This window comes from Erpetoichthys calabaricus, chromosome 17 (assembly GCF_900747795.2).
Source record: "Erpetoichthys calabaricus chromosome 17, fErpCal1.3, whole genome shotgun sequence".
In the NCBI taxonomy this organism is placed as follows: domain Eukaryota; kingdom Metazoa; phylum Chordata; class Cladistia; order Polypteriformes; family Polypteridae; genus Erpetoichthys; species Erpetoichthys calabaricus.
The window spans coordinates 14,973,591-14,999,773 of NC_041410.2; the positions used below are offsets into that span (position 1 = coordinate 14,973,591).

The 26,183-nt window shown below is 42.3% G+C and overlaps 1 protein-coding gene across 1 annotated transcript in view; it reads left to right on the forward strand.

Annotated features, from left to right (window-relative positions):
• LOC127526151 (uncharacterized) overlaps positions 1 to 26,183 on the forward strand; it is a 53,235-nt gene that overhangs the window by 13,993 nt on the left and 13,059 nt on the right. Inside the window, exons 6-12 of the mRNA XM_051920698.1 lie at positions 2,090 to 2,300; positions 7,642 to 7,775; positions 13,157 to 13,289; positions 13,478 to 13,603; positions 14,254 to 14,333; positions 21,430 to 21,571; positions 25,673 to 25,876. Of these exons, the coding sequence (XP_051776658.1) occupies positions 2,090 to 2,300; positions 7,642 to 7,775; positions 13,157 to 13,289; positions 13,478 to 13,603; positions 14,254 to 14,333; positions 21,430 to 21,571; positions 25,673 to 25,876 (1,030 nt within the window). The remainder of the gene's footprint in view (positions 1 to 2,089; positions 2,301 to 7,641; positions 7,776 to 13,156; positions 13,290 to 13,477; positions 13,604 to 14,253; positions 14,334 to 21,429; positions 21,572 to 25,672; positions 25,877 to 26,183) is intronic.

The window sequence follows — 26,183 nt, forward strand, 5'->3', positions numbered from 1 at the left end:
TTTTAAGGGAGGGCCTCCCCATGATTCCTCGTGGTTCATTGAACTCGCTGGAATGGAGAGTTCTTGTGAGTATCTTTGTCTATGCTGCTGCCTTTTGATTTTCTGGATATTGAACCTGTGCTGCGTTTCTCGACTTCGCCTTTGTATTTTTTGTATTGTGACTGTGTAACTGATTTTTTGAACCTCTGCTCCTACTTGACTTTGATTTTTTGAATATTGTATTGGGACTCTGTTTTCTGTATTTACCCTTGACTTTCAGGCAACTCCTTGTGCTCTTCGGAACTTTGTGCCTCCATAGGTTTTTCTGGAAATATTCTTATCAAGATTTATCTTGGCCCTTTGGGATTCTAGTCAGGGTATTTTGACGGCGTTTTCCCCCTCTGTTAGGCAAAATTGGAAGTGTTTTTGCAGCTGTGTTTTTTGAACTCAGCCATTTAATGACAATAATAAGGGAACACAAAAAACTTCTGTATATACTGTATGTGTTCTACATTCTCAAACTGGCTTAATTCAGTCCAGGGTCACAGAGGACTGGATCTTATTATGGCAGCACTTAGGACAAGGGGTGAACAATCCCAGGTAAAGTGCCAATGTACACACCCTAACTCAAACTGGAATGCCCCACTAACTTAATAGGTACATCTTTGGGGATGCAGAAGGGAAAGGTAACTACCTGGAGGGAGACCATCCATACACCGAAAGAGAGTAAAGACTCCACAGAGACAACTGGGCTTGGGATTCAAATCCAGTATTGTAGATATGTTGTTATATGTCTGCCAAGGGTTCAAATTCATATTTTGCATTGTTTTTGTTCATTTTTGATTCTTTTCTATGTGTTAATCTGATATGTATTGTGACAAGGATCAGGAATGACAATTCCAAGACTCAAAGAAATTTTGGGGTGCCAATCATGTTATCCCTTTCATGGCCTGGATATAAAAGCAAAATACAAAACAAAACAACTTGTTGTGCATGAAAACTCAGGCAATTTTTAAATGGAGGGTTTAGATAGCCAAGTCATAGCTAGCAGCGCTGCATTCGGCAGGTCACGTGAGCCAGTAAATGACACCTCCTTCTGGAACACCCAGGTTTTTATGGAGGCCGAATGATTCTGTCTCTTATTGGCTAACTATCTCTCACCGCTTCAGCACAACACAGCTAATGTGTGGTGAGTGTTCTGGTGCAAAAATGGCAATCGTGTCATCCAGGTGGATGCTGCACTTTAGTGATGGTTGAAGTGGCCCCCCACTCACTGTGTAAAGCTCTTTGAGTACTTTGAAAAAAATGTGATTATTATTATATGATATTAATTATATTATATTATAGGGTGGCACGGTGGCATAGTAGTAGCACTGCTGCCTTGCAGTTAGGAGACCCGGGTTCACTTCCCGGGTCCTCCCTGCGTGGAGTTTGCATGTTCTCCCCATGTCTGCGTGGGTTTCCTCCGGGTGCCTCCCACAGTCCAAAGACATGCAGGTTAGGTGCATTGGCGATCCTAAATTGTCCTAAGTGTGTCCTTGGAGTGTGTGTGTGTGTGTGCACTGCAGTGGGCTGGCGCCCTGCCGGGGTTTGTTTCCTGCCTTGCGCCCTGTGTTGGCTGGGATTGGGTCCAGCAGACCCCCATGACCCTGTGTTCGGATTCGTCCGGTTGGAAAATGGATGGATGGATGTGTGCTTGGTGTGTGTGTGCGTCCTGTGGTGGGCTGGCGCCCTGCCTGGGGTTTGTTTCCTGCCTTGTGCCCTGTGTTGGCTGGGATTGGCTCCAGCAGACCCCCATGACCCTGTAGTTAGGATATAGCAGGTTGGATAATGGATGGATGGATATTATATTATATTGATAGATAGATAGATAGATAGATAGATAGATAGATAGATAGATAGATAGATAGATAGATAGATAGATAGATAGATAGATAGATAGATAGATGAAAGGCACAATATAATAGATATCTAGATAGATAGATAGATAAACATGAAAGGCACAATAAAATTTATAGATAGATAGATACAGTTTCAGATGTCTAAATAATTTTAAATCATATGAAGCAATTTTTGATTAAATGTTGTTGTTATTCCTCCAATTTGGCAGAATGTGTACTACTTGGTAAAAGCTTCCCTTTGTATCCTGCACAATGCTGCCAAGGTGCCAGAAAACAGACAACTTCTTCGTCAAGAAAATTGTTTGCAGAAAGTCTCTTATTATATGAAAGTCGAGGATGAACTCCTGAAAGCCGTGTCCATAATGCTGCTGGGTTACATCGTTGATGAGAGCGAAGCTTCGCTGATAATGGATGAGTCAGGTATAATACGGTCAACTACTGTGCTGCTTTTGAACACTTTCTGTTTTATTGTATTTCCTTTTACAAAATTTCATTTTGACACCAAGTTAGTTGAACTTTTAATTTTTTAATTATATCCAATTGAACACAACATTTCATAAAATTAAAAATTTTGCACATTCCGACTGAATTAAAATAGTGTCTATCTTTGACATCCCTCGATTTCTACAGTAATGTAGTCTTTATACTGTATATAGCAGACCAAGCACATGTACTGCATAGTAAGAGCATGCTATATTTATAATCCAAAAGATGCACGTTTTATGACTTCTAGGAAGCTCTTGGCAAGCCAAGACATAAGAATCATCATCTCATCTCATATTTTCTCTTCCTTTGGATAATCAGCATTGGAATTCTGCTCAATCAGTTTAGTCTCTCGTGGAGATCGTAGGCAAATGGTTCTCCGTTTATCTGGCTCTAAATGATTGGAACAAGCAGACTTCTTGCCTTTTCTTTGACTTGCTTGTATTTGACCATCATCTTAGGAAACATCACTTTATTTCTCTACTTCTTATACTTTATGATAGACAGTGCCTTCCATAATGTTTGGGACAAAGACATTTTTTCTTGATTTACCCCTTTGCTCCACAGTTTAAAATGACAAATCAAATACTTCAGATGTGATTAAACATTGCACATTGCAGGCTTTCATTTAAGGGCATTTGCAGATATTTTGGTCAAACCATATAGAAATGACAACACTTTTTCTACCTGGTCCATCCATTAAAGGGTACCATAATGTTTGGGACAATTGGTGTCACAGGTGTTTGTGATTCCTCAGCTGTGTTTCATTGCTTCATAAGATACCTCAGCCTGTTCTACGCTTTGAAGTCTGTAGTTGCCATTTTGAAACATGAGGACAAGAGCTGTGCCAATGACAGTCAAAGAAGCCATTATGAGGCTGAAAAACAAGAATAAAACAATTAGAGACACGTATGGATGATCTAAATCAACTGTCTGGAATATCATGAAGATGAAAGAACACACTAGTGAGCTCAGTAATCGCTAAGGGCCTGCTAGGCCAAGGAAGACCTCCACTGCTGATGACAGAAGAATCCTCACTATGGTAAAGAAGAAGCCTTCAAATGCCTGTCTGACAGACCTATGAACAGTCTTCAGGTGGCTGATGTGGACATGTCAGAGATGACTATCAGCAGAAGACTTCATGAACAGAAATACAGAGGACACACTGCAAGATGCAGACCACTTGTCAGCCACAAAAACAGGATGGCCAGATTACAGTTTGTTAAAAAGAACTTCAAAGAGCTTGCAGAATTCTGGGAAAAGGTTTTGTGGACAGACGAGACAAAGACAAACCTGATTAGAGTGACGGCAACAGCAAACTATGGAGACAAACAGGAAATGAAGAAGATCCAAAGCAGACCACCTCATCTGTTAAACATGGTGCTGGGGTTGTTATGGCTTGGGCATGTAAGACTGCCGCAGACCCTGGCATACTGCTCTTCAATGATGATGGATCTGCAGACGGAAGCGGCACAATGAATTCTGAGGTGTGTAGAAACGTCTGATCTGCTCAAGTTCCAGTAAATGTCTCCTACAAGATTAAGACCTTAAACATACTGCTGAGGCAACACAGGAGTTTTTCAAAACTAAAAAATGGAAAATTCTTGAATTACCAAGACAGTCACCCAATTTAAATCCAATTGAGCAGAAGCAGAAGACTTTAGGAAACAAGCCCCCGAAACAAGCAGGAGCAGAAGATGGCTGCATGAGAAGCTTGGCAGAGCAGCACCAGAGAAAACCCTCAGCACCTGATGATGTTGATGAATCGCAAATACTTCAAACTATCATTGCATGTGAGGGATATGCGACAAAGTCCTAAATATGACGGCTGTAACAGACCTGCCATTGCTGTGTTCCAAACATTATGGTGCCCTGAAATGGGGGGATGATGTAGATAAAGTGTTATGTGACTGAAATGTATGCAAATCCCCTAAAATGAAGTCGGTGCCCATCCAAGATGACTCGAAAGGCACAGCACAGAATGCACAATGAGGTAAAAATGAACATAAGAGAAAGAGCTAAAGAACTGAAGGAGTCACAGGTTAACATATGTGTTCATGAGTCTACTATCCATAAAACATTAAGCAGGCCCTAGCGGGATACCAAGGAGGAAGCCACTTCTCCCCAAAAAAACCATTGGTGCATGTCTGAAGTTTTTCAAAGACCATCTTGATGCTTTATGATGCCGTTGGGAAAATGTTCTGTGGACCGATGAAACTAAGGTCTAGTTATTCAGGAGGAATACGCAGTAATGGGCACTGCATGCCAACATGAAAACCTCATCTCGACAGTGAAGTACGGTGGAAGAAGCATCAGGATTTTGTGCTGATTTCCTAACTCAGCGCCTGGATAGGAGAATATTCATTCCCAAGTGTATCAAGGAATCATTAGAATGCTAGAACAATATGGACGAGAACAGGCCTTTCAGCTCAACAAGGCTCACCAGTCCTATCCACTTCATTCTTCTAAAATAACATTAAATAGACTTTTGAAGGTCTCTAAATCCTAGAATCCACCAAACTACTTGGTCACTTATTCCAAGTGTCTGTGGTTCTCTGTGTGAAGAAAAACTTCTTAATATTTGTGCGAAATTTCCCCTTAACAAGTTTCCAACTGTGTCCCGTGTTCTTGATGAACTCATTTTAAAGTCACCATCTTGATCCACTGGACTAATTCCCTTCATAATTTTAAACACAGGTCTCCTCTTAAACTCCTCTTAATCTCCTTTTGCTCAAACTGTAAAGGCTCAACTTTTAATCCTCCTTCATAACTCCTTCCCTGCAGACCTGAATCAGCCTCGTTGCTCTTCTCTGGACATTTTCTAGTGTTGCTGTGTTCTTTTTGTAACCTGGAAGACCAAAACTGCACCCAGGACTCCAGATGAGGCCTCACCAGTGTGTTATAAAGCTTGAGCAGAACCTCCTTGAACTTGTACTCCACACATCAAGGCACTATATAACATGACATTCTGTTAGCCTTCTTAATGGCTTCTGCACACTTTCTGGCAGTTGATAGTGACAAGTTCAATATGTCTTCGAAAATCATTCTCATAAGGGGTACTTTTTACTCCCATTATGTATTCAAATATATTTATCCAACAAAATAATGTCAGTGTGACCGTTCACCAGCTGAAGCTCAGTAAAATTTGATAATGACCCTACATATCGTAAATCTAGTACAGAAACGCTTCAAAAAAAAAAAAAATCTGTTGTTTGGAGTGGCCAAGTCAGAGCCCAGAGCTTAACCCAATAAAGATGTTATGGAATGATCTCAAGAGACGTTCACACCAGACATCCAAAGAATTTGGCTGAGATGAAGCAGTTCTGTAAAGAAGAATGGTACAAAATTCCTCCTGAACATTGCACAGGTCTGATCCATGACTACCTGAAGCACTTGCTAGAGGTTATTGCTTCCAAAGGAGGTTTGACCTGTTATTAAATCCAAGGCTTCCCTTACTTTCTCCATAGTACACTGTACAGTAAATTTTTGATGGGTGTGCTCAATAAAGACTTCTTCTTCTTTCAGCTGCTCCTGTTAGGGGTTGCCAGAGCAGATCATCTTCTTCCATATCTTTCTGTCCCTTGCATCTTGCACTGTCACACCCATCACCTTCATGTCCTCTCTCACCACATCCGTAAATCTTCTCTTAGGTCTTCCTCTTCTCCTCTTACCTGGCAGCTCTATCCTTAGCATCCTTCTCCCAATATACTCAGCATCTCTCCTCTGCACATGTCCAAACCAATGCAATCTCACCTCTCTGACTTTGTCTTCCAACTGTCCAACCTGAGCTGACCCTCTAATGTCCTCATTTCCAATCCTATCCATCCTCGCCACACCCAATGCAAATCAGCATCTTTAACTCTGCTCCCTCCAGGTCTGTCTCCTGCTCTCTGGTCAGTGCCAGCGTCTCCAACCCATATAACATAGCTGGTCTCACTACCATCCTGTAGACCTTCCCTTTCACTCTTGCTGATACCCGTCTGTCACAAATCACTCCTGACACTCTTCTCCACCCACTCCACTCTGCCTGCACTCTTTCCTTCACCTCTCTTCCTTAATACCCATTACTCTGTTGATGCCAAGTATTTAATCTCATCCACCTTCGCCAACTCTACTCTCTGCATCCTCACCATTCCACTGACCTCCCTCTCATTCACACACATGTATTCTGTCTTGTTCCTACAGACCTTCATTCCTCTCCTCTCTAGAGCAGATTTCCACCTCTCCAGGGTCTCCTCGACCTGCTCCCTACTCTCACTACAGATCACAATGTCATCCATCATCCAACCCGTTATATCCTAACTACAGGGTCACGGGGGTCTGCTGGAGCCAATCCCAGCCAACACAGGGCGCAAAGCAAGAAACAAACCTCGGCAGGGCGCCAACCCACCGCAGGGCACACACACACACACACTCACACACACTAGGGACAATTTAGGATCACCAATGCACCTAACCTGCTTGTCTTTGGACTGTGGGAGGAAACCGGAGCACCCGGAGGAAACCCACGCAGACAAAGGGAGAACATGCAAACTCCACGCAGGGAGGACCCACAATGTCATCTGCAAAATAATAAAGACATGAACAATTATGAATGTTTGTGTGTTATTAGCGTAAGCATATTGAGTTTGTCTATACTTACGACTTAAATAAAGATCAGATCGCATTTTATGCAATAGACTCCAGTTGCAGACCTCCAGAACTCCACTCAATTGAGGAGGTTGTCGCTTTATATTATATGTCAATGATAACACCTGGTTACACTCTGGTTAAGATTAGGGTTGGGGGAGGAGTTATCTGCCTCAAGTCAACTAAATCAAGTGACAAAATCCTGCAATCCAATTGGCTGTCCAGCGGAGTTACTGAATCATGTGGCTGCAGAGGTCTGCTGCTGTACTCATCCCATTTTATGACCAATTAATGTAGAAATCCAAGTCATTCTGAAGGATTCACATACTTTGTCCTGCCATTGTATACATTAAATATTCACTTTTGAAAATATGATACTGCGGTGGGCTGGCACCCTGCCTGGAGTTTGTTTGCTGCCTTGCACCCTGTGTTGGCTGGGATTGGCTCCAGCAGACCCCCGTGACCCTGTGGTTAGGGTATAGCGTGTTGGATAATGGATGGATGGATGGATATATGATAATAAGCAAATGTATGCAGTTTTGTTTGGTAAAATGATTACTGTGGCACTTAGCACGTTTGTTGAACAGAGACTTATACAAAAATGTCACATCAACTACAATTTAGCAATTACATCTGATTCATGTTTCAGGTGCCATAGATATCATGTTGAAACTCCTCCAAGGGGCTCTGAATTCTCAAAATCGCCGTTGTCGTGGATACAGATGTGAAGAAATTGCTGAAGGTTTGGCTCTAATTGCAACTTGTGAAGCAAATAAAGTTAAGGTAAAATGGCGATAACAAGTGTAATTATATAGTTTCTCTGCCTGTGCAAGTATATACAAGAATGTTTTGAAAATCCCTCCCAATAATCAGTATGTATGTTGCAATCTGAAGCTAATTAAGTAAAGATGTGTATTCTTTTTTCCCTCTGTTACCTATCTTTTAATTAAGTTAAGTAAATTAAAGATTGTGAAGCTCTCCAGATCAGCTGTTTCTATTCATCCACTGCTTCAGTGCTTTTACTTGCACTGAATAATAATCCACATTTACACGGGCAAGTAATCTTTGAGCGTTTGTTAAAATGTTTCAACATTAACATCATCATCAGCCACCATGAATTCTAAAATAAACCTGATGCCTGTGATAATCTTTTTGTGTTTTATTAAGATGTTTTGTCAAACTGATGCTTCATTTTTAGGTTTCTGTTACAGGAATTAGAACATTCTGGATGAGAACAGGACGTTCAGCCCAACAAAACTCGGCAGTCCTGTCCCCTTAAATTTTCTACAATAGTATCAAGTCAAGTTTTGAAGCTCCCTAAATTCTCCTGTCTACCACACTACCCGGTCACTTACTCCAAGTGTCTGTGGTTCACTGTGTGAAGAAAAAACTTCCTGATGTTTGTGTGAAATTTACCCTTAACAAGTTTGTGTCCCTGTGATCTTGTTGAAGTCCCAGTCTTGATCCACTGGACTAATTCTCTTTATAATTTCAAACACTTCAGCCTTGTCTCCTCTTTATCTCCTTTTCCTTAAACTGTAAAGGCTCAGCTCTTTTATTCTTTCCTCACAATTCATCCCCTGAAGCCCTGGACTCAGCCCAGTCGCTTTTCTCTGGACCTTCTCCAGTGCTGCTATGTCCTTTTTGTAGCCTGGAAACCAAAACTGAACACAATACTCCAGATGAGGCCTCACCAGTGTGTTATAAAGCTTGCGCAGAACCTCCTGTGACTTGTACTCCACACATCAAGGCGCTATATAACCTGACATTCTGTTTGACTTCTTAATGACTTTCAAACTCTGTCTGACAGTTTATAGTAACAAGTCCTCTACGACTCCTAAGTCCTTCTCATAAAGTGGACTTTCGATTTTCAGATCTCCCATTGTTTATTCAGACCTCACATTTTTACTTCCTATGTGTAATTCTTTACATTTACTGACATTAAATTTTATCTGCCAAAATTTGCCCAAACCGTATGCTGCCCAAGTCCCTCTCCGATGATTTAACGGATTCCAAATTATTTGCTAGTCCACCTAGCTTGGTATCATCTGCAAACTTGACCAGCTTGTTACATACATTCCTATCCAAATAATTTATCCATCCATCCATTTTCCAACCCGCTGAAACCGAAGACAGGGTCACGGGGGTCTGCTGGAGCCAATCCCAGCCAACACAGGGCGCAAGGCAGAGAATCAATCCTGGGCAGGGCGCCAACCCACTGCAGCCAAATCATTTATAAATACTAAAAATAGCAGCAGCCCCAGCACTGACCCCTGAAAGATACCACTCATAACTCCACCCAATTCTGATAAAGTTCCTCACACCATCACCCCCTGCTTCGGTGTCTGAGCCAATTCTGCACCAATCTACACACCACACCCTGAACTCCCAATTCTTTTCGTTTGATGCCCAATTTCTCACGTGGTACCTTTTCAATTCCTTCCTGAATGCCAAGATATTCCATTTTCCTGTTAGAGGAATGCATGCAATAAACCCTTTTCTGCTTCTCTGTGTGAATGAGCCCCCAAAGCAAGGCTGTCCGAATGTATGGGCACAATGGGCACTGGCCGGGGCCCATGCTGTCTTTCAAGGTGGCATGTGACTCCCAGGCTGCCTGTTCAATAAGGTGGGTAGAAACACACAAAATATGTGGCAGCCCTCTGCTGCCATGTATCATACTGGCAAACGCATACTCTATTCTGTGACACTCCCTAGTTATGGGAGGCATTTTCTGAAAAAAAAGGAAATGAAAATTAAAATTATACAATGAAAATGCAGTCTCTCTTTTGCCATTTATTTTTCAAAGTCTATGTGCAAAAATGAAAAATAATACGAAATAATGCCATTTACAATTTCATTTTCAACCTGAACAGCAATGAAGCAGCAAAATGAAAGTAAAACACAAATAAGTACTGGCGCCACCTGCTGCTCATTGAATTTTCATTTTCCACTTTGCATTTTCATTTTCAAGTTCTCAACATGCAAATATATTTTAATTAGCTTGGGTCAATGGATGGGGCATGTACCTTGATTTTCCATAATTCTTTGTCCTTCGTAGCTGTAGCCACTTCAATCGATATTTCTCACTTCGACTGTGTTAAAGTCACGTGATTTTGATCTTTTTTTACCCCATACAACAAACTTCACAGCAAAACCGTCTCACAAAATCTGAAAACAACGAATAATTGTAGTTCTGAAGTAACTGTTTAATTACAATATTTAACATGACAAAAATTAGCCTGTATTACATTATAGTTTATCTTTATTTACGCTGAAGGGGAAACGGGATGCTTTATATTTTTTTATTTTTTGTAGTACTACTAGGGGGCTCTGCCCCCTGCTTGCTTCGCTCGCAAACCCCCATGCGGGCGCTATGCGCCAGCCACTTCACATCTCTGCTGCTTGCGTATGTGGATTTCACATTCACCAAACAACAAATGTTTTAATCCTCGCGGATACACCTCTTCATTGGGAAGAAACACTACTTTTCCCTGATGGCAACACAAATTAGATGATCTACAAGTCTCCGACTTAAAGTTTAAAGCCGAACAATATCTACATACTTCTGTCATATCACCTATGTCCATATATTCGATCTCTTTCCACTGTTCCGTTATTTCACCAAGTAATAATTTCCTTTTGTTAGCGCTAATGTGATCTTTACTATCAGTTTTTTGAGACTTTCAAATTTTAGTACTTTCATAACCTCTAACCTGCTCTGCATATGTATCGTGCCAACGTGTTTGAACCTCTTTACGACGTTCTACTTTGTCTTCTACTCTTTGTCTTTTATTTCCGACCCCGCTTGGAGCTGAGAGCGCAGGAACTGTGTCTGACAGTAGCATTCACACGAATGAGAAGTGATTGGACTGTGGGCGAGATTGTAAATGTTTGAGAGGAGGGCGGGATTTGTCAAAATCTCTTGGCAAAAAGTCTCGTCTCACGGGACCTGAAATTATCTCTCGCCTTTACTTGAAATTATCTCTGAGAAAGTCTCGTCCCAAGATTTCCTTTTATAATACAGAGATATAATTTCCCCCTCTACGGTTTTCACCACCTCCTTCTCCGTCCCATTCCCCTATAGTTGATCGATGACTCAATCGGACTCTTTATTGTTATAACTTTTTAAAATAAGGTGATACAGTAGTAATTTCTTTACTTTTCAAAATAATGTGATATAGTAGTGATTATTTTATTCACTATGAAGACGTTCCATAACTGCGGTGGGTTGAAACCCTGCCTGGGATTGTTTCCTGCCTTGTGCCCTGTGTTGGCTGGGATTGGCTCCAGCAGACCCCCGTGACCCTGTGTTCGGATTCAGCGGGTTAGAAAATGGATGGATGGATGGACGTTCCATAATCCGTAATTTTCGTTTAATTTATGCTTCTTTTTCCATTACTTATACGATTTTTTTAATCCACCTCATTAAGAAATGAGTAATAAATATTAACTGGCTAACACGGTACAGCACCCTAGTACTACAACTGTATTATCTATTAATTCATTTCATATTTTTAAACAAAAAGAATTAAATTTAAACAAACTGGAAACGATGTTCTGACCATTCTACAAAGTATTGAACGTATCATTCCAAAATATGCTTAAATAGGTGCAAAAATATTTCTGAACTGCATTATTTTTATATTGTTTCACATTATCTTTATATGGTATCCGTCAATAAGGGCGCGCACATAAAGGCGACCTTCAAAAGGGCGACCTCAATTGGGCGCGGCGAATAAAAGCGCACATAAATAAAAGCGAGCTTCAAAAGGATGACCTCAATTGAGCGCCGAATAAAGGCGCGCGTAAATAAAGGAGTGCTTCAAAAGGGTGACGTCAATTGGGCGCAGCGAATAAAGGCAAACGCAACAAAATTACAGAAAATTTATTAGATAAAGGCAATGATTGAACATATAAAAAGGTGAAAGCAAGAATATTAAAACATCCAATTAATTAATGCATGAACTTCTAACGAACTATTTCTAAAGCTCTCTATATTTCCTTGTTTTCAAAATTACAGAAAATTAGATTAAGGCAATGACTGAATGTATAAAAAGGTGAAAGCAAGTTACACTTGAAGCTGTAGATTATGTGCAATGCCACGTAGATATTCGAGATGCGGTCTATTAGCATAATCAAGGACAATTAATTTAATTCGCTCCGAAGGTCATCCTTTTGAAGCGCTCCTTTATTTGCGCGCGCATTTATTCGGCGCTCAATTGAGGTCGTCCTTTTGAAGCTCGCCTTTATTCGGCGCTCAATTTAGGTCGCCCCTTTGAAGATCGCTTTTATTTATGTGCGCTTTTGTTCTCCGCGCCCAATTGACGTCGCCCTTTTGAAGGTCGCCTTTTTGTGCGCGCCCTTATTGAATAGAACCTCTTTATATGGCTACAGCTAAGCTACGAAGGACAAAGAATTGTGGGAAACTGAGGTTCAATGCCCCACCCATTGACCCACATAAATTAAAATATATTTGCATGTTGAGAACTTGAATATGAAAATATAATACAATACAATGAAATTTATTTTTTTCTAGCCCAAAATCACACAAGGAGTGCCACAATGGGCTTTAACAGGCCCCCAGTGTTGACTCTCTAAGAAGACAAGGAACAACCAGCCAGGATCCTGAGGTGTTCTGTTGTGTGGTGGGTGCGGCAACACGCTGTACTTGAGCATGGTCCCCATCCTGAGCTGACCTGACCTAAATTTGATTTAGCTGTATGGACTGTTATTTGCTTTTAATTACAATCAATTAAAAAACGAAACCTACAACACAATAAATTGTGGATAATGAAGGGGGCTGAGAACTTTCAGAATCCACTGGACGCCTACTGTTTTTCATTATCGCCCCCTATTGGAGATACCCTATCTATACTGGCAGGCCTCTTTGTGGTGCCAGTACGCCTTATTACCCGACTCCCATCTTGTGCCACCTGAAACTACTTGTAATTCTGGTCCTGATGGGGTCCTCCTCAGTGATAGACATGGACGCAGTTAAAAAAATATTAATTTCCCTAATCCCCGATGACAGGAAAGTGGTGTTTGTGAGGTAATGGTTTAGACTGTCACCTATGGCCCTGCTCTGTGTGCTATATTTAAATGTCTCTGAGTCATTCATTGGAAAGCAGCCATACACTGTAGTGTGGTGCTCTTCTGTTTTTTAGATTTATGAAGCTGGGGCTGTTCCCATGTTGATCGAATGTTTGGAGGAGGGAAGCACAACGGAGAAGATGTACGCCGCAAAAGTGATTTGGCAGCTTGCCTTTGATGAAAGTCTGCGGGAAAAACTGGAAGAGAGTACGTTATCTGAATGTGCATCACAAATAAAGATGTCTCTTGTTTTATCTTTCATCAATAATTATGTCCAGTCTGTTATTATTGCATGTCACATACTTTTAAGCACAAAGAAATGTGTTTGGTGTGTCTTGACATTACTTTCCATGTTTGCCTTTCATGCCCTAATACATTTCACAATATTTTTCAAGATGACAAGCTGATGAAGCTGCTGGATACGCTAAGCACCGATTCCGACAGGCTGCTTTCAATTGCCGCCAGTGGGGCCAAGTGGGTGATAGAAAAGCAAGCAGAGGAAAACAAGATGTTAAATATAGGTAATGATTTTTGATTCCTTATCAATGAGACCCTTCATGTTATGAGGCTTCACTGGGTTCGGAGGGGACATTGCACTGATACAGCACATTGCCGCACCCACCACATGACGAACCACCTCAGGATCCCAGATTTGGACCCGAGCAGAGCAGTGCAACGGGTGACCCCTCAGCACCACATTCGTTTGAATGGAGTGGAACAGTGTGAGGTTTCTTACAGTGGCTGGAGCACCCACCAAGTTTTCCCAGCAAGTTGGAGGACCTGCTTGCAGGGGCTGGGTGCAGATTAACGTCATACCCAGGATGGAGCAATTTTAAATATGATATGATGTGTCATTATCTTTACATAATTAAGCTGATTAAAAATTTCACTTTAACAAATCTATGCATTCTTAAGTAGTGATGTTTTACTTTCATCCCAGGATATTCTCCTGAGAACAGCTGATAAAAGAACAAACCTGATCTCCCTCATTCAATTTAACAACCAGCTCATTAGGAATCTATTTTGTTGTATCGTTCATGATACCCATTTTTTTCAAACAACTCTTTGGCTTTTTGCTGCTGTTGTTTTTATTCTGGTTCCTTATTGCAGATTAGGCATTTAGTTCAGAGACCCTTGGTCCATTGAACTTGTGATGTACTTTATGTTGCAGGCAATACAGGAAAGCATATCATGATTAGCTACCAATGGGATAACCAGAAGACCATGGTGGAAGTGAAGAAACGACTGCAAGTGAGTATACTTTTTGGGTTTGTAGCTGTTACCTCATTGAATATTATTTTAGCTTTTTAGCATTATCAGTTTAATTTAAGATACTGTTCTAATACCAAAAAAATGAAATATAGTTAGATTATTGTAGTTGACTACTCCTGTGATAATTAAAGAGAGAATACAATGGGCCTTTATAAAGTGGAGGGATTAACCCAATCACTAGAGCAGGGGTGTCGAACTCCGGGCCTGGAAGGCCGCAGTGGCTGCAGGTTTTCATTCTAACCCATTTCCTAATCAGTGACCAGTTTTCACTGCTAATTCACTCATTTGCCCTTTGTTTGTTTTAATAGCCCTGTTTTTAAGGATTCAGTGCTCTGACTTGATTCATTTCTTCATTAAATGACAGCCAAACAGAAATGAGATGTGAAACGAGCTAACAGATGACCAGCTAAATTCGGTCTTCAAACTCCAACATGGCTTGTTGCTGCTCTCATTCTGCCACAGCAGACATTTCCAAAATGGTTGATTTTCTGTTTTTTTCTAAGAACACCATCAAAATGTTTTGGTGATCTGAGAGATCAGTCTTACTGAGACCTTCACCTTTCTTTATTTTCAGATATTGTGGATAGCTGGTTTTGTGCCTCATTATTGTTTTGCTGCTAATTTAGGAAAAAGAAACAACAAAGGGGCTGAGTCAAGTTAATTAAAATTAAGGCAAAAGAAGTTAATTAGCAGCAAAAAAACTGGCCACTAATGAACAAGATGGTTAGAATGAAAACCTGCAGCCACTGCGGCCCTCCAGGAATGGAGTTCGACACCTGTGCACTAGAGGTACGAAAATGAAGGACGTGATTCATTTGGATTCTGTTCAGTGGCTTGATTGACTCAGCCACTTATTTTTATCACGAAGGCAATATTTTACTGGAAGAAGGATCTTTGAAACAAAGGGATATACAGTGGAACCTCGATTCACAAACGTTTCGGAACACATACAAATCGGTTTATGACCAAAAAGTTCGCCAAACTTTTGCATCTGTTCACGACCACACACTTGGTATACGAACAAGCCAGTTTCCCTTTCGGTTTGTGCGTGCCGATGATTTCCGCACGTGTTCAGCATCTCCCTGTGCAGCAAGCGAGCGAGCGAGCGAGAGAGAGAGAGTGCGACACACACAGGCGCATGAGAGACACACACACACACACACACGCACACAGGCGCACACATGCGCACGTGAGAGAGAGAGGGCTGGACACATAAGGTAGAGAAGGCAGTTAAAGAATGCACCGGGCTTAATTTTCTTTTCACTTCTGTTTACATCGGTTCGTAGCGTGCATGTTACTTTTCTTGGTGGTTTATTAAATTACGGATTTTTCAAATGTTCATTTTTTTCCCTGTGCTTACAACTCATTAAAAAAGTGTTTTTAGCGAGCGGTTCGTAGCGCTATAGCGCAAACTCTTGCAGTGTTAAGTTTTCTCTGTTGTTCAAGGTTTTCTCAGTGTTATTCAATGTTTTTTACATTTAGTTTACTATTACGCTGTGCATTCTATGGTATGATTAACTATAGTTGTGCTTAAAAACTTAAAAAAAAAAAATATTTACATACAGTTCGTACGGTCTGGAACGGATTAATTGTATTTACATACAATCCTGTGGGGGAAATTACTTCGGTTCACGACCAAATCAGGTTACGACCAGAGTTTTGGAACGAATTATGGTCGTGAACCGAGGTTCCACTGTACTGTAATGGAAATCAATCACCATAGTTGACACATTCCGTCTTTGAGTCCCTACCACTATTAAACGATAAGTTTATCTGTATTTTTCAAGTCTGACTTATTTCTTCACTAACATGGTGCATTTACATTTGCCAACTAAAATTGTGTTCTAAAGTTAAGCATCCATCCATCCATTTTCCAACCCGCTGAATCCGAACACAGGGTCACGGGGGTCTGCTGGAGCCAATCCCAGCCAACACAGGGCACAAGGCAGGGAACCAATCCTGGGCAGGGTGCCAACCCACCGCAGGACACACACAAACACACCCAGCACACACTAGGGCCAATTTAGAATCGCCAATCCACCTAACCTGCATGTCTTTGGACTGTGGGAGGAAACCGGAGCGCCCGGAGGAAACCCACGCAGACACGGGGAGAACATGCAAACTCCACGCAGGGAGGACCCGGGAAGCGAACCCAGGTCCCCAGGTCCTCCAACTGCGAGGCAGCAGCGCTACCCACTGCGCCACCGTGCCGCCCTAAAGTTAAGCATTTTCTATAAATTAAAAAATATAGAAATATCTTGCTCACAGTGGTGCTTCACAATGGAAGCTAGGGATCACGGAGGAGAAAACTTAAAAACATCGAGTGCATCTAGTTGTCGAATATTGATCTATGTCTTGCAATAGCGCACACACTGTAAAGTAGTTTATACGTTGTGACAAAAAGGCGCTATATGAGCACCAACCCGACACAGACAGACACGGGAGGCACACTGATAAAACAAATAAATGTTTAATTTCTATTTCTTCGCCTGTGGGCAACGCCTTCCCTGTCCCCACAAGCACAACTCCACACAATACTTTTATATTTCTCTTATTCTTCCTCCACTCCTCCTCCGCAAGCTTCGTCTTCCTCCTCCCGACTCTGGCCTCCGGAGTAGTGGCTGCTGGCTCCTTTTATAATACACCCAGAAGTGCCTCAGGTGCTTGATGACTTCATTTCCGGCAGCACCTCCTGAGTGTGGTGGAAGGTCTGCCCATAAGGGCTCAGCAACTCCAGCTGCAGCACCCCCTGGCGGCGCCTGCGGATCCCAACAGGGCTGCACCAAACTCCAACTCCCATGAAACCCTGCGGGAGTCTGAGGCACCGCTGCAACCCAGGGGGGTTGCCAACTAGTGTCCCGGGGGAGGTAATGTACTGGCCATGCTTGCTTCCCTGGTCCTCTCAGCGTGGAGGCGTCCCGGCCCGGGCGAGGGCCCCAGCTGCACACTACAACATATTGTTTTTTAACAAAACAAAACCCACCACTATTATGAGATTCAGCCATTTTAAAAGAAGATCAGCCGTGTGCTTTATCCATAGTCTTCCTGAGCAGCAACCTGTCAGCCCCCAGGGACATGAGTTCCTCCTGACAGACATCGCAGTAATCTTTTTGTGCCATGTAACTGATTTTGTTTTAATTTAATTCCAGATTTATGTGAGAATTCTCACAACATAAGCGAATCGAAAACATGTCCTTACCATGAGAAAAGTAGTACCAGGAATATGCGATACAATGATTCTGTCCAGATCCCTTGTCTTGTCACATATAATGCGATAGAAACACGGAGATATGCTTTCATACATTGAAACTTTTGCTGCTTCTACGGTAAGTTTTTAGGCTTTTATTTTCTGGTGGTGCCCCATGCCTCATAGCCTCCATCGTAAAGTGCCAATGTGGGCAAGATGTCTTTCAAATTTATAGAAAATGGTAGACAAGTTTGGAGGTGTGTTGAGGCTCCAGCCCACCAGATGTGGACACATTTGTTGATACCCCCTTCACGAAAAAAAGAAGAACCCACAATTGTCTCTGAAATAACTTAAAACTAACAAAAGCAATTGCCATCCATCATTGTTTATTCCATATATAACAAAAATCAGACTTTGCTTTAGAGCTTGGATTCAACAGAATATTTCAAATAAGAACACAAATGAAAATGGCACGGGCAAAAAATTGATGGGACCCTTAAACCTACTGCTTTGTTGCACAACCTTTAGAGTTTGCAATCACTACACTGAAGTGATTCCCGAAGCTCTCCATGAGACTTCTGCACCCGTCCTCAGGTAGTTTGGCCTACTCATCCTGAACAAACTGCTCTAGCTGTGTCAGCTTTGAAGGGGGTCTTCTTCAGACTGCAAGCTTCAGTTCTTTCCATAGATGTTTGATAGGATTCAAATCAGGACTCATAGAAGGCCACGTCAGAGTAGTCCAATGTTTTGTTGTTAGCCATTCTTGGGTGCTTTTAGCTGTGTGTTTTGGCTCCTTATCCTGTAGGAGGGTCCCTGACCTGCAACTGAGACAGAGCTTTCTGACACTGAGCAGTATGTTTCGCTCCAGAATGTCCTGATAGTCTTGAGATTTAATTTTTCCTTTCACAGACGCGAGGCACCTCATGCAGCCCCAAAACATAACCGAACCTCCTCCATGCTTCACAGCAGGTCTGTTGTTCTTTTCTTTGAAGGCTTCATTTTTTCATCTGTGGACATTGAGCTGATGTGACTTGCCAAAAAGCTCCAAGTTTTGTCTCATCTGTCTAAAGGACATTCTTACAGAAGCATAGCAGTTTATCAATATCCGTTAAATAGTTGTCTCATGAAATATGGGCAGACATACAGATGTTGGATTTTATATATAGAGAGATTACTATTGGTGTTATGCAGGCAGCTGACTCAGGGCCGCTTATGACTGCATAAGCATTTTCAATTATCAGCCTTTTATCACTTCTCTTTAAGAGGCAAGAACAGCTAGGCCATGCTCATCATCCAGCGAGAGATGCAGATTTAGAGAAAATACTGCATCGTAATAGTGTGAGGCAGACAGAACTCTTACAACTTCACAGATTTCCTTAGTTCCTGCACCAGTAAATAGATGGCGGCAGTAATCTAACTGGTAGAGGGCACCCATATCATATAAGAGGAGTTCAAGAAGTCAAGGTGACCCTAATTCTTTTTTTCTAGTCCTTCCAGGCCCTAAAAGACTTCACAATACACAGTGCAAAGGCTCCTTCACCACAGCTAAGACCTCATCCACACATACCCGGATATTTTTTAAATGGGAGTTTTCCTCCTTTGTTTTTTAAAAAAAAATCCTGTCCACACACGCACATATTTAAAAAAAATTTGATCACATGAAAATACAAAAATCTGCGTGAAGAGCCCAAAACAGGCATACTGTAGGTAACAAAGGGAGTGTCATTCAGATGAATGTTCATCTCCTTTTTATTTCAAATATGTGTTCAACATGGAATTGCCGAAAATACAGGCGTTGTGAACGCTACCTGGCCATTTCACTATGATGTCAATAACTGAACACTTGTAATCATAGGTGGCTTGTATGCTAAGAGAAACCCAATGTGCCCTGCAAGGGGCACTCCAGTTCTCCAAACCCAACACAGACAAGACGCAGACACCAGTTCAAAGCACAGGATATGTTTTATTTTGTTGTGGGAAATTCTTCCCTAAAGTGTTTCCCACCATTGCACAGCACAGTCTGCAGTACAATAAGTACAAATAAAGCACTTTGTCCTTTATCTTCCTCTTCTTCTCTTTCTTCTCTCTTGTCCTTCACCTCCACTACTTCTCCTCCGGCAAGCTATGTCTTCTCCCTTCCAACTCTGGCTCCCAGAGTAATGGCTGCTGAGCTTCTTTTATGCTGCTTCTGGGAAGTACTCCCAGGTGTAGTGGAAGCCCAGTATAGTAGGGCTCTGCAGTCTCTGCAACACACCCTGGTAGAACCCATGGCACCCAACACGGCTGTGACAAACTCCAACTCCCAGCAGGCTCTGTGAGATTCCATGGTGCTGCTGCAACCTAAGGGGGGCTGCCTTCTAGCATCCTGGAAGAGATAATGTCCTGAGAATACTCTCTCCCCAGGCTTCCCCCCGGTGCAAGTGCCCCACACGTCTGTCACACCCCCTTTCTGTTCAAATAATCCATGGAATTTGTGGATGGCTGCTTTATTTCTGTATGAGTCCTGGTGAAACCCTGCTACAGTTCCTCTACTTTGGACTCCATGACAGGTAATTGTGTATACACAGGGCCCAAGTGGACTGGAATTCCATCACACACTCGCCTTACTATTTGAGAAACCACCTGTCTTGACAACCCAAAGGCGTTTGCCATCTTACATAATCTCTACTCATCTGCTAAATAGTAGAGTATCCAGGCAACTTTTTTGACAACACTAACAGGTGATCTCATTATGGTTGTCTTTAACTTCGATGTGTGGGTGATGCAGCTCACTCAAAGATAACAGCAATGTGCTTGACAAACGAAAATTCTGTCATCATTCTTCAGCAATAACCACTTCATTTTCAAAGTTGTCACAACAACTAGAGGTCCGACCGGGTCTCGTCCAAAACTGGCGATGCTGGTGACTGATTCTGTGTCGTCGGAGTGTTCGATGTAACAGTGACCTCTGTAACACATTCTGATGCCTCTGTTGCTCAATATAGTGGTACAGTAATTGTACGTTTAAATGTAAACAAGGTTAACACCAGTGCTAATTTAGCTATGACCACCATTGCATTAAATTACCTCATGTAAACCAAACAGATAATGGCGCACATACTAATGTCAATCAAAAGACATACCGGCGCACACTCTGACATTATAAGCCAAAAACTCCGTTTTCCCTGTCTACATGTAAACAGGGAAGACAGAGTTTCTAAACATCTTCACCCTGGAAGGAGTTTTTCAAAAGGTTCATTTTCAGGGACCTAAAATGCAGTTTGCGTGTCCTGAGATAGTCATGTGAGGTGCTGGTGGGGTACAAGAAATTCATTAACAATTGTAACGGGTGTGTAAAGAGCACTGGAATTATGTTCACTATGAAAGGATAATATATAAAAAATAAAATTTGTTTGAAATCCTGAACTCTTGAAGACACCTCACATCATAAAAAATATTAACAGATGCCAGCTATTGCAATTTATTATGCCTTATTGAAAGGGGGGCTTTCTTACAGGGAGAAAGACTGAACAGCACAAGAAAATGGGTCAGAGTCCCCACAGATATGTGACATGTGTGACTGTTGTCTGGAATGGCCCACACATAACAGAGATTTCTTGTTTTCTGTCCTTTAACTTGGACCTACGTTGTGTACAGTGGGTAATAAAGAAACAGGCCTCTCGTCTCTACAGCCCTGCATAGTTTATTCTGAATGTGAACTGGTGCAGATATGGCTGTAGTGACAATGCCTTTAAAGGTAGCTGCTTAATGCCATTGTAATTAAATAAAATTAATTGAATAAAAGGTTTAGACCAGCCCTGACCTTACAGAAGATCACGAGTATCAGCATTGTCCCGACAAAAACCTTTGCGTTACCTCTAATGCACCCTGAACGTTGCTTCTTTGCAGAATGCTGGCCTCAATGTGTGGATGGATGTGGAGAAAATGGCCGGATCTACCCTGCAGGCCATGGCTGAGGCTGTTGAACATGCATATATTGTCATCATGTGTATCTCTGCCAAGTACAAGGAGAGCCCAAGCTGCAGGACAGGTACGCATTAGTATTTCAGTAGATTCAACTTATAGAAGCTGGTTTTCACTCTAAGGCTCTGTCCACACTGCTATGTTTTTGTTTAAAGATGCAGACATCACTCTCCATTTTCACGTCTTGTCCACAATATTTCAATCCTCGAAAATGGAGACTTCTCCAGAGCTGCATACCTCTGAAAACACAGCCTCGGAGCAGTTGACTGGACAGATGAAAATGCAGTTTTTCAAAAATGCAGATTCTAACCACACTCTGATTGGTTTCAGTTTATTACGTGGCCCTTCCGTGATTGGATCCTGCTCATTACAACGTTTCATTCCCTGATTGATCATAGAAGAAAAACATATTCCAACACAGTGGATGGATTACTTTCCATGGTGCTTGTTGTGTTGCTTACCTGTATGCATTATGAACAGTAGGGGGTGCCACCAAGCCCCCCTAACCTCATACACACAAGACCCAGCACAACTCTGGGTTCAAATAAAGGATTTCAAATCCACACAGCTCTGAAATAACAATCACTACAGCCAATATACAATTAATTGCACTCTTTCCTCTCCTCCAGTGAGTTTCACCCTCTTCCACCCTACTCAAATCCATGAGATATGGCAGTGGTCATACGTAAACCAAGGAGGTCCTCCCCCGGCAGTCCCCTCTATCTGCACTTCCAGACTCCAATTCCCATGCAGCACAGTGGGTGACCAAACTGGGACTAGTGACAAGGAACACTGCCACCTATTAATGTGCGGGAGCTACTCCTGGTCTCCAGCTCTCACCGGTTCATCTTTCCTTCCAGTATCCCAGCCAGGATGGAAATTATAAGGCAACCCGACCGGGTAATGTCTGTAACCAGGCCATCCTTCAATTATGGCTTTCCAGCCAGGCAAGAAGTCCTCCTCCCACCTGGGCACTTATAGCATCTAAATTGCAATTTTTTTTACAGTTTGAATGCTGCATACTTGTGCAAAATGCAAATAATTTACAGATTCCTACTGATTTGTGATAAAACCCATGCACCGGCATTACCATCCCTTTAAAGATCATGGATTTAGGATAAGACATCCATGCCGCATGCATGCCCATTCACCAGCTATAAACTGTAAATACCTACAATGGCACTATAGTTCCATATTAGGCAGGCAGTGTGACGCAGTGGTTAAGGCTTTGGACTTCAAACCATGAGGTTGTAGGTTCACATCCCACCACTTACACTGTGTGACCCTGAGCAAGCCACTTCACATGTCTGTGCTCCAGTTGGAAAAACGCAAAAAAAAATATGTAACCAATTGTATCTCAAATGACGTAAGTTGCTTTTGATACAAGTGTAGGCCAAAAATGTAAATACACTTGTAAGTTACCTTTGAAGAGTTGTTATCTCATGGTAGTGTCCTAAGGTGACCCTGTTTTCACCCATGCTGTAGGTGGCAGTGATCCTCGTATGGTAGCCCAGTCAGGACTCCAGCAGGGGTGCTTGGGAGTTGGGAGTCCAGAAGTGCAGCTCTGTTGGGATATACTTGGGTATCAATGGAGAGTGCAGTCTTTGGGGGGGTTGCTGTACTTTTCCTATGGCCCCAAAGTGCTTCCTCAAAGACACGCCATAACAACTGGCAACATTCCCGGGTCTGACTTACAAGGAGTCCACTGCCTCACATCAGAAAGTCAGAGTCGGGAGGCAGCGGGCAACACTCAGTGGAGGTAAAAAAAGAAGGAGGAAATTGTTTACTTTATCTTGTTATTGTGGATGATTGTTGGAGGTGCTTTGTAAGAATAAATATATTTTATTTTATTCTAAACATGTGTGATGTGTGGATCACTTAACAGAATGTCCCAGTCCCATACTTTTACCGCACTGTCAGGGTTGACTGCTATTGTAGTTCAGCATGTCCTCTTTCCTTTTACATCTCTAACATCAGGCCATTAGACAGAGCACCACAAGTGGCAGGAGAGAAGGTGACACATTCATTCATTCATGAATTGTGGGTAATATGCACAAACTCTAAGCAGAGCACAATGTGTGTGGCACAATAATATAACCTGGACAGCAGGCTACCAGGTGGCTCTCTGTCTTATGTTGATTGTTTCTGTTCTGGCCTGGTCTTGGCTCTCACATGGGCTTTAAACAAAAATGTAGAAACAGGAAGCACAACCTGTCTGAAAATGGAAGCCAAGAGAGAGAGAGAGAGTTTCTTTGTTAGCAGGTCCTTATGTTAATGCAGCACCCTTGATGTACCTCCCAGACCAATGGGATATGACAGTGCAAGGCAGCTCCCCTGTTTAGGTTTGACTTAGCCCCTATTCCAGCCCATGCTTATATATAAAATCCTCCTGTAAACAATCTCACACGGTTCCAGTGTGGGGCTGAGGTGTCACCCGCCACACTCAGGTCCCAATCCAGGAGGTTCGTCATATGGCGGTGCAAGCTTCCAACCTCCTCCTCCTCCTCCTACCACACACCTCCACTGGTACATCTCCATAGGCTCATAAACTCATCCTATTCCTTCCACTCCAGGCTACCCCAGTTACAATTTATGACCACCAGGGGGCAATGCAGCCTCCCACACTCCTGACACAAGTCCTGATTAATACAAAGATTTTAACCCTTTCAATATCTTCACAATACAGGCTTCAAAATGCACACAGCATGCATAATACAGTTCTCAGTGCTCTTTCCTTCTCCTCCATTCCTCCAGGCAAGCTTCATCTGCTGCCTCCCCACTCTGGCTCACCTGGATGAAGGAGGCTGCTCCTTTTATGTAAATCCCAGGAGCACTTCAATTGTCCCGATACTGTGGCTCAGGAATACTTGCGGGTATGTCTAGAGCCCTGTGAAGTAAGGCTCGTAAATCACCTCAGCGTCCCCTGGGCGCACCTTAAGGACCCAACAGGTCTGGCCAAATTGACTACAATTCCCAATATGCCTTGTGGGTCTCCGTAGTGGTACCAAAGCTCAGGAGGGCTGCCACCTAAGGTGTTGGGGGAGACAATGTCCTGAATAAATTGTCTTCCCCTGCCCTTCCACACTATTGGCATCCCTGCCAGGTAAGGATCCCAGTTCTGCTCCAACAGGGATGCCACTCCCAGCCTGCCATCTCTCTCACAAAGTATATTGATGCAAAGCCTTTATCCTCCTAGTCCAATTGAAGCAGCTTTTAGCTTGCTTCATAGGATTCTGGCAAAAGTGTGACACATGTTGAAATAATTCCACAGACCAAATATCCATCCATCATCCAACCTGCCATATCCTAACTACAGGGTCATGGGGGTCTGCTGGAGCCAATCCCAACCAACACAGGGCGCAATTCAGGAAACAAACCCCGGGCAGGGTGCCAGCCCACCGCAGGGCACACAAGCCCAGCACACACACTAGAGACAATTTTAAGATCGCCAGTGCACCTAACCTGCATGTCTTTGGACTGTGGGAGGAAACCCACGCAGACACGGGAAGAACATGAAAACTCCACGCAGGGAGGATCTGGGAAGTGAACCCAGGTCTCCTAACTGCGAGGCAGCAGCGCTACCCACTGCGCCACCGTGCCGTCCACAGACCAAATATCTTTGTTTTAAAAGTTTTACTAAAAGTTTATGCAAAAAATTGAGAAAAGATTGATACTACAAAATAAAGAAAAGTTCTTATTTAAAGTAAATTCTGTTTAAGGCTTGTTTACCTAAGGCTAAAGGCTATTAATGCCCTTTAATCTTAGCCCACCTGTGTTCCCCCAGGCAAGCTGGCCAGACATCTCCTGTGTTTTAACTGGTCTTTCCTAAGATTTTATCTTTGCTAGTTATGACCCATAGTAAGTACAATTGGTTTCTAAAGTATTTTTTTTCTAAGCACATATCCTAAAGACAGTAGTGTTTACTGTAGAAAGATGCTATATAAAACACCTTCATTTCACATCCTTAGATGGAGTGGCTGGCTGCAGACCCGGGCTTTCGGAGTCAGAGAAAACAAATTTGTTTTATATATTAATGAATAAAAAAACTTGTATGTATTAATCCTTATCAGTCATGTTAATAAAAACAAAACAATGCCGAGACAAAAGTGGCAGTTCGAAAGGTTACCCCAATCATTCCTGAAAGGCTCTTATGATTTCCTAATTACAGAGGCTGAATACAGCTTTGAGCTGCGCAAAGACATCATTCCTCTCATGATGGACAAAAATTACAAACCAGATGGCTGGCTGGGTGCTATATTAGGAGCCAAACTGTATATTGACTTCAGCAAGCATGCCAACTTTGAGGACAGCATCCATCGGTTGAAGAAGGAACTTGGTAACCATGTTCCATCAAGTGGTGATGCTGTTGATGGTAGGTATGAAGTTTCCTATGGGTGAAGGTGTCATCACGCATTTCTTATTGCATCGCTAGAACATTTGTGTATTATACAGTGGATTCAGAAAGAATTTAGACCCCTTCACTTTTCTCACATTTTGCTATGTTGTTGCCCTGCGCTAAAATCATTTAAAATAATTTTTTCCCCAATCTAAAGTGACATTCAATAGAATTTTTGGCAAATTTATTAAAAACTAGAGAAAGAGCCCGTTTCGACAACGTAAGATGAAACGGGCATGAGTGGAATAGTAATAAGTATAAGCACCACAAACCTGATATAGGT